This window comes from Tubulanus polymorphus, chromosome 7 (genome assembly GCF_964204645.1).
Source record: "Tubulanus polymorphus chromosome 7, tnTubPoly1.2, whole genome shotgun sequence".
NCBI classification, from domain to species: Eukaryota; Metazoa; Nemertea; class Palaeonemertea; order Tubulaniformes; family Tubulanidae; genus Tubulanus; species Tubulanus polymorphus.
The window spans coordinates 16,606,746-16,621,094 of NC_134031.1; the positions used below are offsets into that span (position 1 = coordinate 16,606,746).

Below are 14,349 nucleotides of genomic sequence, written 5' to 3' on the forward strand. Positions count from 1 at the left end.
GCAATAAATGAGAAAAGTAAATTTAGATATGATAAAAGCGATTTTCTTTTGGCTGAGTATTAGTCGAATTTCCAAGATTGGCTTGCTGTATTTTCATCTTTTGTCGGGATTCGAACCACAGTCATTGGCATTATCGGTGACTAGGGTTTCTGAAAGAACCTATATCGGGAACCAGTCTAGCTTCGTTAAAACATTTTGACGAAACTTAAGCTATTTTCCTTTACCAACTTTTTGGTACTGATGAAATCATATTCGATAAAAAAAACATGTCATTATATTATGAATATTTTTATACTGCCAATGTATCCGAAAATTTATAAATTAAGCGGATCTAACCCAACGGCAATTTCATTCATTATGTCGTTTTTTCAGTTATCACTTTCATATCTAACGTCAACACCCCAGCAGGAACCAGGAAATGAAATTTCGTTTAAAATCGGGAAAATGTGATTTAAAACACCATGATATCAATGAAAATACATCTAAAAAGATGGCTAACGTCAGGATAGAATCATAAAAAACATTTTCTCATGCTGCTACCCGTTTGAATAGATTGTAAATGTGTGGTTTCAGATATTGTGAAGTGATTTGAGAATCTGGATTTTTGACAGTAGTTTCCCGACTTTTTGGGGCTATAGCCTACACACTACTGTACTCTACAACTGTGCACGCGTCTGCTTCTAGGCTTCTTCAGTTATAAACACTTCAAACGGGTTGATACTTTTTTTTGGTATTGCCTAAGCTCGTGTATCAAACGTCAACAGTGAGTAATCAGTGCCGGGCATTACTGTCTACTGTGACTGTACACTCATTCACTGTGACATTCCAGTTAGCTGCAGTGGAGAAGAGTTATCAGTTGGAAGAAATTGACAGTCTGATTAAGCAAGGATAAGGATTGGATTTTTGCTGAAAAAGGCTTTCTGCGTCTTAACCGATTGAAATCGTCAAAATTAGCGCGCTTTTTTCATAATGATATTAAACGGAGAAATCTGTGATGCTTGGTGACTGCGATATTCGGGAAAATAAAATCATACTCAAATCACAATCGTGGAGGAAACTCACGACTCAGAACCACATATGTCCGCCCTGTTTATGATCAAGAGGAAGAAATATCGGTTCCAGGTGAACTTCGAACTCGATGAGTTGTCTTCGTTTACATTCGTCAGCGGAATTATATTCGCGAAAATTAGGCTACTCGATGGAGGCAGCTTTTCGGAATTTAGTCCGAGGTAAGCTAAATTATTCCCAAACTAAAAATCTACCGGTAATTCCTTATCATCATCGGGGAATTGTTAGTCAATAACCTGTTCGTGGTTTAGTTTCACGATCGGATATTTTCACAAACCAGAAGCTGATCAGATCGTGAAAGTTTACATCCAATGATTAGACAACTAATTAGGGAATTCTATGTATTGTGTTGTATAGTCTTTATTAAGCTTCAAGAATAATTCACTTTATGCAGTGGAAATATAGTGTGTGTTAAGATTCGTTGCCATGCACTATCAGCTCGCGATTTTTAATAAAATCAAGCTAACCTACAAAGTACTACACATTTAAATATATTTCTGCTAGGCTACTAGGCTACTTACACCGCTTTGTATTATGCAAACAGGTTTTTATCAAGACCTCTACTATAATAGTTGTCGAATAAACCACCATAATCTATGTACACTGTAGATAATTGATGAAGTCCCACAATTCGAATTTTTAACATCCCACCTGATGATAGCTGTTAGTCAACAGCTCGACAACTCGAATTGTGGGACGTCTTCAATTTCTACTAAAATATCGGCGTTCTTCAATGAATATTGTATTTGGAACAATAGAAGAAATCAATGCATCTAGGCTATAGATATCTAATATAACTTTGATACGATACATCGAAGATAAGCCTAGCCTAGATATATGTGCAGTCATACATACATATGACTGCATGTACATGGATGTAGATGAAACATCTGCTCGTCGAACAAACGGAATAAAAGTCGAGAGAAAAAATCAATATCTATGCGACGGGAAATTCATTTATTTGAATACGGCTTAACCGACGAATGCGTTCGACAGTATTTTTTTGAAGAGTCTAATAATAGACGCTGATCTGTTCTCGCTAATATCGATCCGATTTCGTTCATTCATACATGGGCAGATAAAGGATAGGCTTGTCGGTGTAATGAATTGTTACTAATCTTTAGCCGTGTCTCAGTGACTGCACAGATATAACTATTCATATATAGGAACTCGTTTTATTTTTTCAGACATCAATTCATTACGATTCTATTACGTGTAGGTCCGGGGTTATGAATTTTCTGTGTACTAATGATAAATATCCCCTGCTTTGAGTAATTAATAAATTACTACCAAATTACCATATGCCTATATTTGCCACTGCTGAATAGACTATAACAAGCCTAGACGAATTATATCAGGTCAATATATGAGGAATTTTTTAGTGCTGGTGTACTGAAAATTACTACCACGTACTGCAACGGGTTCAGTTTTTCAGTTTGATAAAAAGAAGCTGAATTAATAATGCTCAGCTCTTTATAGCAGCAGCAGCAGGAATCCTATCTTGAACTGCTTTGTAGCGAATCCTTCTCATGCCGATTGCCGAAGAAAAATCGCTTGTATGCGATAATATTATATGTATGACGAGATGTATTAGCTGGTACTTAACGAACTTCAGGAAATAAGTTTGTTATGCACGCGTTGTCTATAGTATTCTCTTCTTCGCTGAAGCCTTTATGTATGGGAATATGATGTTTGAAGTACGCCGTAACTCGCTGCAAATAATCTATGTACCGGGTGGTGGTATTCTTTTTTATGAAAATAAAGCTAGATGTTTTTTGCGGGAAATAAACTTGCACACAAATTCACAAACATCAAAGTTCCCTTGCATGATTGAAAGAAAATTAAAAATGAAATGAAATTCCTTTATCAAAATGAGAATTAGCCGTATTTCTAAAACCTGCTGTTATGACTGGACGATAGTGTTGTTCAAGGAGCAGTAATATTAGGTATATATGACATTGCTTCGCTTGTCAAAGCTACCGGTGTCTGAATTATTTACGCCTGGTAGTATATCAAAATCGAAGTTATTGCTACGAGTTGTATCGGTGAATCTCATGAATTATTGTGTTTCATTCAACTTCCCTTAATGTAGAATTACTACGATAGTAAATAATAAATTGGAATCGTTTCCACTTCAGTAACTTGAGGGAGATATATGAATATATCGCTGGATCATGTCGTCCTTGGAGCTGAACTTGTATTTCTTCTTTTCATAGATGCGTACGAGTAAACATTATTACCGTAAATATTCGAGAAATGTAAACATTAGATCTAGAAGGCCTGGATGCAGATGGAGTTTTCTCGGTATTAAGACGCTGAAGCAGAATTAGCCCATTTTTTAATCGGTTTTGTTTATTTGGATGTATTTTTAGAGAAGAGGTGGTAGATCACTGCGTGAAATGGGGAACGAAATTTCAGTTCGAATGCAAAATGACGGCGAACCCGTCAACGGGTGTTCTACAGCCTTGTATGTTACGGGTATCAGTTAGAAGAGTAAGTATCCACCGCCGTAGGGCATATTTATATCCATAAGGTTAGGTATTGTATCTTATTATTATATTATGTTTGCTCGTGATTGATCTGATGTGTCTCTTATCTACAAGGTTATGAACTAATTTCATCTAAAAGCAATATAGAATACTAATAAAATCAATGGAATTTTACCTATAAAATTCGCCCCTAATGGAATGATAATTTCTACCTGATAATATCTAACTAGTATAGTAGCTGAAATGTTATGTTGTTTCAGGTCATTTAGAATTAATTCTTTTTGTGTGGGTGGTACTTATTGCATTACTGATACAAGATAGCAGATTATTGCGTTCCATGCATCAGCTAAAATTAACCCTTGATTCTGATGCGGGTGTGCGGGGTTTTTCTTCATCGTGATAATCGGATGAATCTCTGTATTGTAGGAAGTAAAAGGTGGCCAGAAATCGGAGAAGTTAGGATTTGCCGAGATCAATCTAGCTGAGTTTGCTGGTTCAAGCTCAACGACCCGGTTATACCTGCTGGAAGGGTATGATTCGGCCTTTAAGGGTATGAAACATCGGCAAGACAACTCGACTCTAAAAGTGTCCATCGGTTTACACCTGAAAACCGGCGACCCGTGTTTCAAAACGTAAGAGTTTATCCATACATACTGTACGCAGTTTAAACCACAGACTCGAAAAACGATTTTGCTTTTAGAGAGTCCATGTTTAAACCTTAAACCGCTTTGTTGCATAATAATCGATTGTTGTGCGTTTTAAGATAAGAAACATGTATTTGTTTGGCTGCTATCGAAACACAGGTCAGAGAGAGAGAGAGAGAGAGGGAGGGAGGGAGGGAGGGAGGGAGGGAGGGAGGGAGGGAGGGAGGGAGGGAGGGAGGGAGGGAGGGAGGGAGGGAGGGAGGGAGGGAGGGAGGGAGAGGGAGGAGAGGGAGGGAGAGGGAGGGAGGGAGGGAGAGGGAGGAGAGAGGGAGAGAGAGGGAGGGAGGGAGGGAGGGGGAGGGGGGAGGGAGGGAGAGGGAGGGAGAGGGAGGGAGAGGGAGGGAGAGGGAGGGAGAGGGAGGGAGAGGGAGGGAGAGGAGGGAGGGAGAGGAGGGAGAGGGAGGGAGAGGGAGAGAGAGGGAGAGAGAGGGAGAGAGAGGGAGAGAGAGGGAGAGAGAGGGAGAGAGAGAGAGAGAGAGAGGAAGAGAGAGGGAGAGAGAGAGAGAGAGGAGAGAGAGAGAGAGAGAGAGAGAGAGAGAGAGAGAGAGAGAGAGAGAGAGAGAGAGAGAGAGAGAGAGAGAGAGAGAGAGAGAGAGAGAGAGAGAGAGAGAGAGAGAGAGAGAGAGAGAGAGCGAGATAGCCTGTTTATCGGTTAACTGGTTAGCTGGAGATGCACTGCGCATGCATTATTTTTATCGCTGCCTGGAAACCCTGATTTTTACAAAACCACTAGATAATACGGCGTGCACCAGCGAGCCAGCGGGATTCATTGTATGCGATGTATATTATAGGAAGCCAACTGCTTAAATCAATCCATAAATATTAAATCGTCAGCAGCGTGAACTAATTGACATAATTGATCGGTTTGTACAGTTTATAACAGCGCTAGGCAACAACCAGTACAGGTCACGTTTGTGAGATGAGAGTCCATGGTTTGTCCGAACTCCATGTGAACTAAGACTCCTCTGAATCAAATGAATTTTCTGATTTTCCACGAAGTGAGTTAGCCCAGAAGTAAATTTAAAACGCAGATTGATTTATGAAAATACACGACTGCTGTTAGTAATGGCTTTGTAAGCAGTTGCATAAAGTAGCAAGTTTTCTCCTATTCTGAGCTGTCCATCCACTATTGAATTTCATTTGGCCTACTGTTTTTTCTTCAATATTTTGGGATTTGTTGAAATGTTGAACATTTTTTTAGTGAGATTCTTGGCTTTATAAGAGTTTCATTTTTAATGGGAAATTGTACTTATCCATTAATTTTGTGTATATGTTTATAGCCCCGGTAGCTACCACAATCAGGTGCCGCTACCCGGTGAGGACGATAGCGAGCCACACGGGCGGGTGCCGAACCGTGAACCAAGCAACTCGAGCGTGGCTTCAGGAAGCAGCGGATTCGGCAGTTTACCTCGAAAAGAAAAAGAAAAACCAGATGCAGGTATGTAATGTATAACAATGTCAAACCATCTAGTTTACGAGAAACAAAAAACTATTAGTGAAAGTTTATGGACGCCTTGAAAAATAACACAATGTCGACAATACATGTACATGATATGATGTAAATTGTATAATATTAAGGATCAAGGAAGTTTTGGATTTGAATACATCGATTATTGAATTGACTGGCAACCAGTCTAGCCCCGATACATATTGATGTAGTGCACATCCGCTCAAGAATAAGTTCCGTATTAAAATTTATCAAAAATAAAATAAGTTATGAAATATATTTGATTGAGAAATAAACACCAGAATTCATAACTGTAATTGTTATATGGAAACGCCAATATCGATGATGTTGTGCACATTGATTCACAAAAAACCCCTAAAATAATGCGCACTATGGATCAATGTATATAAACATTACTGTAACGATTTTAACAGCGTCAAAAATTCCATAAATTTAATGGAACTCAAGGTAGCACAAAGAAGCTCGGTGGATTGTATTGGATTCGTTTGCGCAATATGCTAATCACAAATTTATATTTCATCGAACTGTCTAGACGACGTTGCTTTTTAAACTGACTACTGTTATTATATGTCAATGTTGCCTGCGTGATAGAGGCAAGCTGGCTCGGTTCTTTACAACATATAGGTACTAATCTTTTCATTACACAGATATGTGGACGTATGGAAAGTTGCCATTGGTTAGAATCGCATATACCATATGGCTGGCCGTGTTCCATTTCGTCTTAATGATTAGAAAAAAATACTGTATAAAAATGATGTACTACGTAATAACAAATGATACCTGGCAAATGGCCACGAGTTTATTACCGTAAGGTTTTGTATATGATGTTGAATTTACTCAATTTACATATCAAGATACCAGTAACCTATCGATCTTTTACTATGTTGACAAATACTGAGTTGGATATAAGGTGTTGGATATAATTTGAACATTTAAAAAAATTCCACCCCAGTGCGGTGTACAACTGGCCTACTGCTATAGTGAGTTGTATCGTTAGTTTACTAATGTTTCCCTGTGTTGGACAAGTGCTGCCATCTTTCAATGGAGATAAAAACTAATTACTAATATTACACCAAGGTGCGGTTTACTGGCAAAGTCCATCACCGATTCATACACCGCATGGTGTAGACGCACCTAAAGGGTCTTTGGGAGTTATCTTTAGATTTTGAAATTATATTCTTTTCGGACGCGTATTGCAATATAGACTCACACAATTTCTTCATTATAGAAACGCCTGAGCAGGAAGATTCGAAAGTGAAAGAATTCGTCGTCGAAGAAGAAAGGTTCGAACGCAGAGAAAAAGATTTCGGGCATTCGCGAAATTCTAGTTACGCCAGTCAACAATCTAGAGGATCAGGGTATTCCAGTGTTCATAGTCGACAAAACAGCTATGGAACTGATCCATTTGGACATACAAGGTCAGCCTAACCCCATCCGGCGCATATTTCACCACCGATTAGAAATGCCATTCCAAAAAGATCGGGTATATGTATAAATGCTCAAAATGCATCAGCCTGGTCCATTATGCGCACTTGCTTTATTGCTATTGGAGGGTCGTACAAAGCAGGGGGCCACCCCCCACCCCCAGAAATGTTTGAATTGGTGCTTTTTGCAAATATTGTTACATCCACCGGCCTCGTTCTGGTTTCTTTCCCCCAAAAATTCAAATGCTACATACGGCCCTGTATCGGAATTAAATTTGAAATGGATTTTTCCTTTAAAAGATTTCTCCTTAAAACGACCGATAATCTGAGCCAGAACTACTGAATTCCGGATGATTTATCCCGTAGCAGATTCTTCTCTCCCTTTCGTTGATTTTCTTTTATAAAATTAACGAGCTGCCTCGATAAAATAATCGTTCCTGCTCATCTGCGAATTTTCCACGCCGAAAAATGAAAAATGATTTCGAGTTCTCTAACCGTATGAATTGTTGCTCACTACAGTCGAACTATAACTATCATCGGAGAATCTTCCAAAGTATCGTACGAGCTACAACTGCCGAGGTTTGTTTTAAAATCAAAACATCTCCACATAATTCACCGCGTGTGTGTAAAGCTACGTACCACACTTTAACGACCGATCCACGGCGTTTTGATATATCGAATATTTCCCGCTCTAAACCACAGCTTTTTTACCGTAACGCTTGTGTAGTGGTTTAACGTATTAGGCTAAAAGGATTCTAAGCTTCTTTTAGAATACTCCCGAGTCCCGATAAGTCTTATCTCTTTTAGTTTTTACCTTATTCTTGAAACGTTCGTGTGTGAACCAATACAGGCTATACATACTCGGCGCGGGTCAATTTTCTGCGAATAAAAATGAATTTCATACTTTTTCCATGAATATGATGAGACCGACCTATTTGTGTCCAACTGGTGAAGATGATTATTAACATATGATTAGCTTGAAGAACGTTGCATGTTCTGCCTGTTTCTAAATATTTTATTTGATCCATTCTGTTACATTATTTGCGTACTATTTCTCATTATAACCATATTATTATATGTATTGTATGTACATGTACACTGTTATGCAACAGTTTTCACAGCGATTCGATGTTTTTCCCACGTCCTTGCGTGAGACGGGACGGATCAGTTCGTGCAACTGAATGAATTACTAGCAGCAGAAAAATTCTCAATCAAAATCATATTATTCATAGATTTACCTATCCCCTGCTTGGTACTATAGTTTTGAGTACCAGTATATGAAAACATTTCCTAATGCATGTGTATATGTACTCGTACATTGCTTTTCAACTAGTTGCAGCTAAGTTAGTTCAAATTCTTTTTAATTCAAATTTGAATATGTGTCTATCACACAACATATATGCGTTTTTCGCAGGGCCCTGACGCAAAAAGTTTTTGACCACAGTATCCTAGGTTCTATATATAAAACATGGTGTATATAATACCTAGGATGCTGGGTTCAAAAACGTCCGGACCCTGTGGTGTTTGTAGATAATTTCGTTAGGTTATTCCTGCTTTCACCTGCAAAGTTTAACGTTATTGCGATTTTTCAGTTCTAAAACAATACGATTTTATCTGACGCTACTTGAAATGTAAATATCAAATGTCTAGAATGATAAGTACCTTGTTGACCTCGATTTTGATAGAAATATCTTGGAAAAATGAAGATTTGTGTATACGTTCTGCTGAAGACAAACATATCACGGTTAACCGAGTACTTCATCTTTTATAGAGCTTTAAAGTTACTTCATGAATTTGTTTGATTTTTGACAAATTTTAATGTAATGGAATTTTCGTTTTCAGAAGTCCAAGTGCCGGTTCAGGAGTGGTTGATTGTGGAAGAAGGAGGGTCAGTACTAGTCACATAAATCAGGCAGGGAGAATTTTTTACCATTTTCAGCATGGTTGTCCTGTGGCGCCATCACGTGGTATTATATTCCTCTGTGCTATCCTTACCTTTGTTATCCAATAGACTTAAAGAAGTGTAAACGTAGTTAAATGCAAAAAAAACAGTCACTGCATTGTTGATGCAGGTTCGAAAATATGAAATGGGAATCGGGGATCTGTTTCTCGACTGGAATTCTGCTATTCTTTCATTGGCTGTTCGTTGGGAGGTAATGGAAAAACCTACTCAAAATTGGCCAGTGGCTTCGTGGTTTGTAATATAGCTGACCCATTACCTCCATGGTAGTTTGAATTTAGACGTCAATGTGTATTCCGTAGTGTTTTGAAAATCTACTTTGTTTGTTTCAAGTTTTTATGTCCATTAGTTAAGTATTAGTTTAGTCAAGATGTACTGCACTAAAAAAGTTTGATTTTTATCTATTAAGTTCTAAGTTGGTATAGCTAACTTTCCTTACCCCCATAGAATCACAATGAATGATATTTGAATTCTAACTAAATTGCAAGTATATTGAGGAAACATAATACACTCATATGTGCTAAAGTTTTTTTTTTTGAATTTCAACAAAAATCATTCTGTTTGCGCAAGAATAAAAACATTATTGTTATCCATGAACAAGTTCTATCACATAGACAAGTTTTGTATCAGTCCATATTGATCAACGTAAGTGTGAATCTAACTTTCAAATTCTAAAGGTTCTTCAGCTTATAATCGTCAGCCATATATGTAATATATTATACCCTATTTATACCTACAAACTACATACACTCGTCTACTCTTCTAAACACTGCAACGATTCTTAAGTAATTCAAGACTTTCAACTATAGTCACATTATTGACATATCTAAACAGTTAACCTACTTTCTCAACTCTATTCATATTGACATATTAATCATCGGCTAATATTAAAGACGTTTGTTTGTTTTTTAAATGAATATTGGTAGAGATTGAAACCAGAGGCGGATCCAGAGACCAATTGTGAAGGACTCGTAACATCCCAGAAGGGTACTTAGATGTCCAAAAAGGCGATATAACGTGTATCCCGCAAGGAGGGCCAGTTAAAAAAAACTTATCACATCCTAAAAGGCCACTTTGATGTCCACAAAGGCAATAGTCAATATGCGCTTTCTTGACTAAATAGAAAATGCCACTCAAAAAAGATTTGATGGACTTGTAAAAGTCTCATTATCCCTCTGGATCCACCCCTGATAAATTGTGTCAAATAAGGTACGTTTGGTTTGCCGCAAGGCGTCGGTCAATGTGTTATTCATGTTTTTTCCTCATATTTATAGAAACTCGACAGTGATAGCACGAAAGAACGCGTAGATTCAACGAGGCCAGTAGCTGAACAGTTAGTCGATGATCTTATCAAGACATTAGATGAAAAGCCAGTCGCGGGTGAGTTTTTCATCGGATCATAGAAGTTTTTCGCTTAAACCCTACGAGTAAATCCGAACGTTTAATGTACTGCTTTCTCGTCTTTGTAGATTCCGAATCCCGAGTGGATTTACAGCTTTTTATCGGCAAAGGTGGCGTTACCGCAGTGGGTAACTCGGGAATGGTACAAGACATGCAGCCAGTAGTCATAGCAAAACCAAAACGATAGTCGGCAATTGCAGTGTAGAATTTCGCTGTAAATAGAATTGACGATACACAAACATTTCAAGCAATATTTATGAAATAAATGAATTTGAAAATGAATGCAATTTATCGATGAAATGAATTCGTTTCTGATGCTAAATTTAGAAATTGATATGTGCGTATGTCATAGAGTTGAATTCTATTATAATATATGATTATTTATTTAAGCCCGGGGTCGGTATGGAAACGGGTACCCCATCCATGATTCCCCTGGCCATGCGGAGCCAGATTTGTAAGAGCGGTATATTTTCGTCTCGATTATTTGTGATAACGTTTTATTTCGTAACATGTTTTAAAAACCAATGTGAACTCTTGCGCGGTGGAATGAAAGATCTATTCGAAAATATTGTAGAATATTGTAGAGGCTGTTGTTCCTTGAACTGGTGAATGGTAAGGATATTCGACCACATGGTGCTACTGAAATCAAATTTATTTACGTACCGCTATATTCAAATTCACGACGTTAAAGATTCATATTTTTGTGAGTGTGAAAGAATAATAAGAACATGTGGGTACTTTGTGTGAAAATCGCACGAATACAACTTATCTAGATTTGTCATTTGTCAGAAAAACGAAAGATGAAATAAGCTGTTATTTTTGTAGATTGGCTATTTTTCATCGATGAACTGCTTGTTTGTATACGAACGCAGTTTGCCTACCTTCTTACTTTACCGCCGCAATGAATGCATGATCCAATACAGCAAAACCAATCTGCTAGATTTAAAAAGACTGCGTAATCTCTGTGCCTTATCATTTCCGTAGCGCGTCTGAGAGCTAACTAATGCAGAGCAAATATGGAGTCTGATAATGCGCCCGAACTACCTACTGTAAATATTGTTGATCCGCGTAAAGTTTCCAATTTCATCAATAGATGTCGTTCATGTAGGTCTATATACGTAGATACATGTACCGTGTTGTATGTAAAAATTTTAAAAGATGAATCGTTTTTATTTTTGAATATTTTTATGATGAATGTTGTACTTCTCTTGTTGTGACGAGAGAAAAAAAAACAGAAAAACGTTTTAGAAATTTACGGAAGATTATGTTGCAAATCAATTTCAGTTCTGTTGATTTTATTTTGTTAGTTCGAAAAAAGGATTATCAAATTTATGCTCTACACTAAAAATTAGCGGGCCTAGTGTATACTACAAAATTCTTCCAGTACGCGGTTGTATTTTTTGCTTTGGTGCAAGCGGTAAAAAGAATATATGCAAGGTTTTATAGATGTAGTCGGTTTTTTTAGAGAGAAATTTATTTATATTTTGTGATGATTTAAGTTTAAATTATGTTGTTTATCATCTATTTGTAGTCAATAACTTGTGAAATGAAGGTACATATAGAGTTGATTAGTGAAAACTCTCACTCTGTTTACGAGTAGTTTAAATGGCTATTGAACTGATGAAATTAGTGTTTCACAAACTATCCATTTCAATCTTTCAAAATTCTAGAAATCTAGCACCTCAGATCTTAATGTAATATCCTGTTTGGCTCAGGGGCGGATCCAAGATAACATTTTCACAACCTGGCTCAAGAAAGTTACACATACTGTGGGAAATTAGTGCCATGCTCAGAAAATGAATCATTTTTCAAAATTTTCTATGGTGACCTCGCATTTTTAGCTCCCACCCCTCATCCAAAATTCCTGGATCCGCCTGTGTGGCTCCATACCCATTGAGGCACTTCATTTGAATATCAAACTGCCTTGAAAATGATAGCGCACACCGATCTTGCTAGATGTTGAATGATTATAGTACAACTGCACATCTGCATATATGTACATTCATTTTATTTTTCACCTAACTTGCATTTTGCCTAAATCTTTTGATTTCGACTTTAGAGCAATACAATGTCTGCATATACAAAATCTTGGCTCACCTTCGACTGAGTTATATACATATCTAGGCCTGGTATATTGTACGCTGTGCTCAGAATTTCGCCCAATCCATTCTGCGGTGATATGTATTGAAACTATTGTGATTATTGATAAATCAGCTGGTTCTGATTACCATATTGATAGACTTATTCATAATAACCTTCGTTTTATTCATGGCTTAAAGCATAATCATTAATGCTGCTAAGAGATTTCTGAAAGAATGCAAAATGTCAAATACTAAAACAACCATTTAGAAGAGTGATGATAGTTATGTTACCAGGGTTAATGAAGATTTTTGCTCGAAATCTGAAAATACCTCGAAAATGACATTTTATTTTACGCTCTTTAAGGTCAGCAAAATCATAACGCAATAGTTAACAATTGTTGGAGCTGAATACAAGCTTTGTGAAGCAAATCATTCTAAGCATTTATTACTTTTGTGATGTTTTAATGTAAAATGGATTTAGTTGTCTGTACCTCTGTACTTAATTTCAGATTTTGATTAACCAACGTTCACAAAATTTGACTTAATCCACTTTCGAATTCTTAAAGTCTGTTTAAATGTTGTACATGAAAATATTGTAACACAATTTTAGCCACGTTTTGCAGTGAAGGTATTTCCACTAATCTTGAAAACTTAAATTGCAGTTATACATCAAAAGAGCTTTAGTCATCAATCCATATAGTAAAACTGTGCCATGTTGTTCGCATTGATGAATGGTTGACTTGTAAAAAGTGAATATAATTTTGGTAATGGGCATTAGTTACGAAAGTGTTAACTGTTTCCAATCGATTTGATGATCTTTTTGCTGTTGTATGATCGTTTGTTAAGCCTTCTTGTCAGAAATGAAGAAAAACCTAAAGTTTGAATGCAGGAAAAAAATTTTTATCCAAAATATGGAATATGGTTATGATGTTATTTGTACATGTGTTTGATAATGACGGTGATAAAACTGAAAACTGAAGACGTGTTTCGTTGACGATATCGCAGGAAAGCAATTGATGTACCTGGTGCTATTACAATCGAATTCTTTGCCTCGACAAAAAGTCTTTAAGTATAAATAATGTATGAAGTATTTGAATAATGTTTGTAAACGAGACCTACATATTGTGGTTGTCTGTTGGGGCTTCGCTTACCTTTGGAGGCTTAGCTGAAATAATTCATCAAGCTCTTGTCATCAAAACTATAATTACGATTACATTACGTACAGATGTATATGTAGGTGCTGGGTATTGAAATACAATCTTCCTTTCCTCTGAATGTACAGGCTTGAACAATGGCATCATCCATACATAAGTTTTTTTCGAGTCGGTACGTATTTTTGAAATGATATGCTTTTAAAATAAATAAGGAATACTTATGAGAAGAAACTTCAGTTTAGAGTTTATTGTTGTTGACGATACGTCTGAGGTTAGTGGGAAACTGCGCACCATTACAGAACTATCATAAAAGAACGCGAAAATCCTGTGCTAAACTGACGATATCCTGGAAAATCTTAACCCCTAGCTCTAACCCCAGCAGGGAACTTTTAGTATTAGAGCCCTATGTTCTAACCACTAGACCACCTAGGTAGTGCCAAGCTTTAAAGTTTGGCTTGTCTTGTCCAGTGTAATGACGAGTAACATGGTTTGTAGCAATTCAATAATTCTTTTGCTCAAGAAAAAGGTTGTTTCGGTGCTTCAGGAGTTTCTTCGGTGACTGATCAAGAAATTTGAGATTTGTTACCATTAGGCTGATAA

The 14,349-nt window shown here is 37.1% G+C and overlaps 1 protein-coding gene across 8 annotated transcripts; it reads left to right on the top strand.

Moving 5' to 3' along the window:
• Window positions 1-397: 397 nt before the first annotated feature.
• LOC141908088 (EEIG family member 2-like) lies at window positions 398-14,243 on the top strand. 8 transcript variants are annotated; one of them, XM_074797910.1, is made up of 9 exons: window positions 398-1,229; window positions 3,441-3,561; window positions 3,984-4,189; window positions 5,542-5,699; window positions 6,958-7,147; window positions 7,673-7,732; window positions 8,996-9,065; window positions 10,388-10,493; window positions 10,583-14,243. In XM_074797910.1, the coding sequence occupies exons 1-9, from the start codon at window positions 1,078-1,080 to the stop codon at window positions 10,699-10,701; spliced, it is 1,182 nt and encodes a 393-aa protein (XP_074654011.1). In that variant the 5' UTR covers window positions 398-1,077; the 3' UTR covers window positions 10,702-14,243. The 8 variants fall into 8 exon arrangements, with proteins under 8 accessions (XP_074654011.1, XP_074654013.1, XP_074654014.1 ...); XM_074797912.1 differs by having other exon boundaries at window positions 8,996-9,041; XM_074797913.1 differs by lacking the exon at window positions 7,673-7,732.
• Window positions 14,244-14,349: the final 106 nt, after the last annotated feature.

Bases quoted from the DNA above. Each gene is read 5' to 3' on its own strand.
- LOC141908088 (XM_074797910.1), top strand. From the start codon at position 1,078: ATGTCCGCCCTGTTTATGATCAAGAGGAAGAAATATCGGTTCCAGGTG. The intron at 3,562-3,983 runs GTAAGTATCCAC...TCTGTATTGTAG, and splicing joins TACGGGTATCAGTTAGAAGA to GAAGTAAAAGGTGGCCAGAA. The intron at 4,190-5,541 runs GTAAGAGTTTAT...ATATGTTTATAG, and splicing joins GGCGACCCGTGTTTCAAAAC to CCCCGGTAGCTACCACAATC.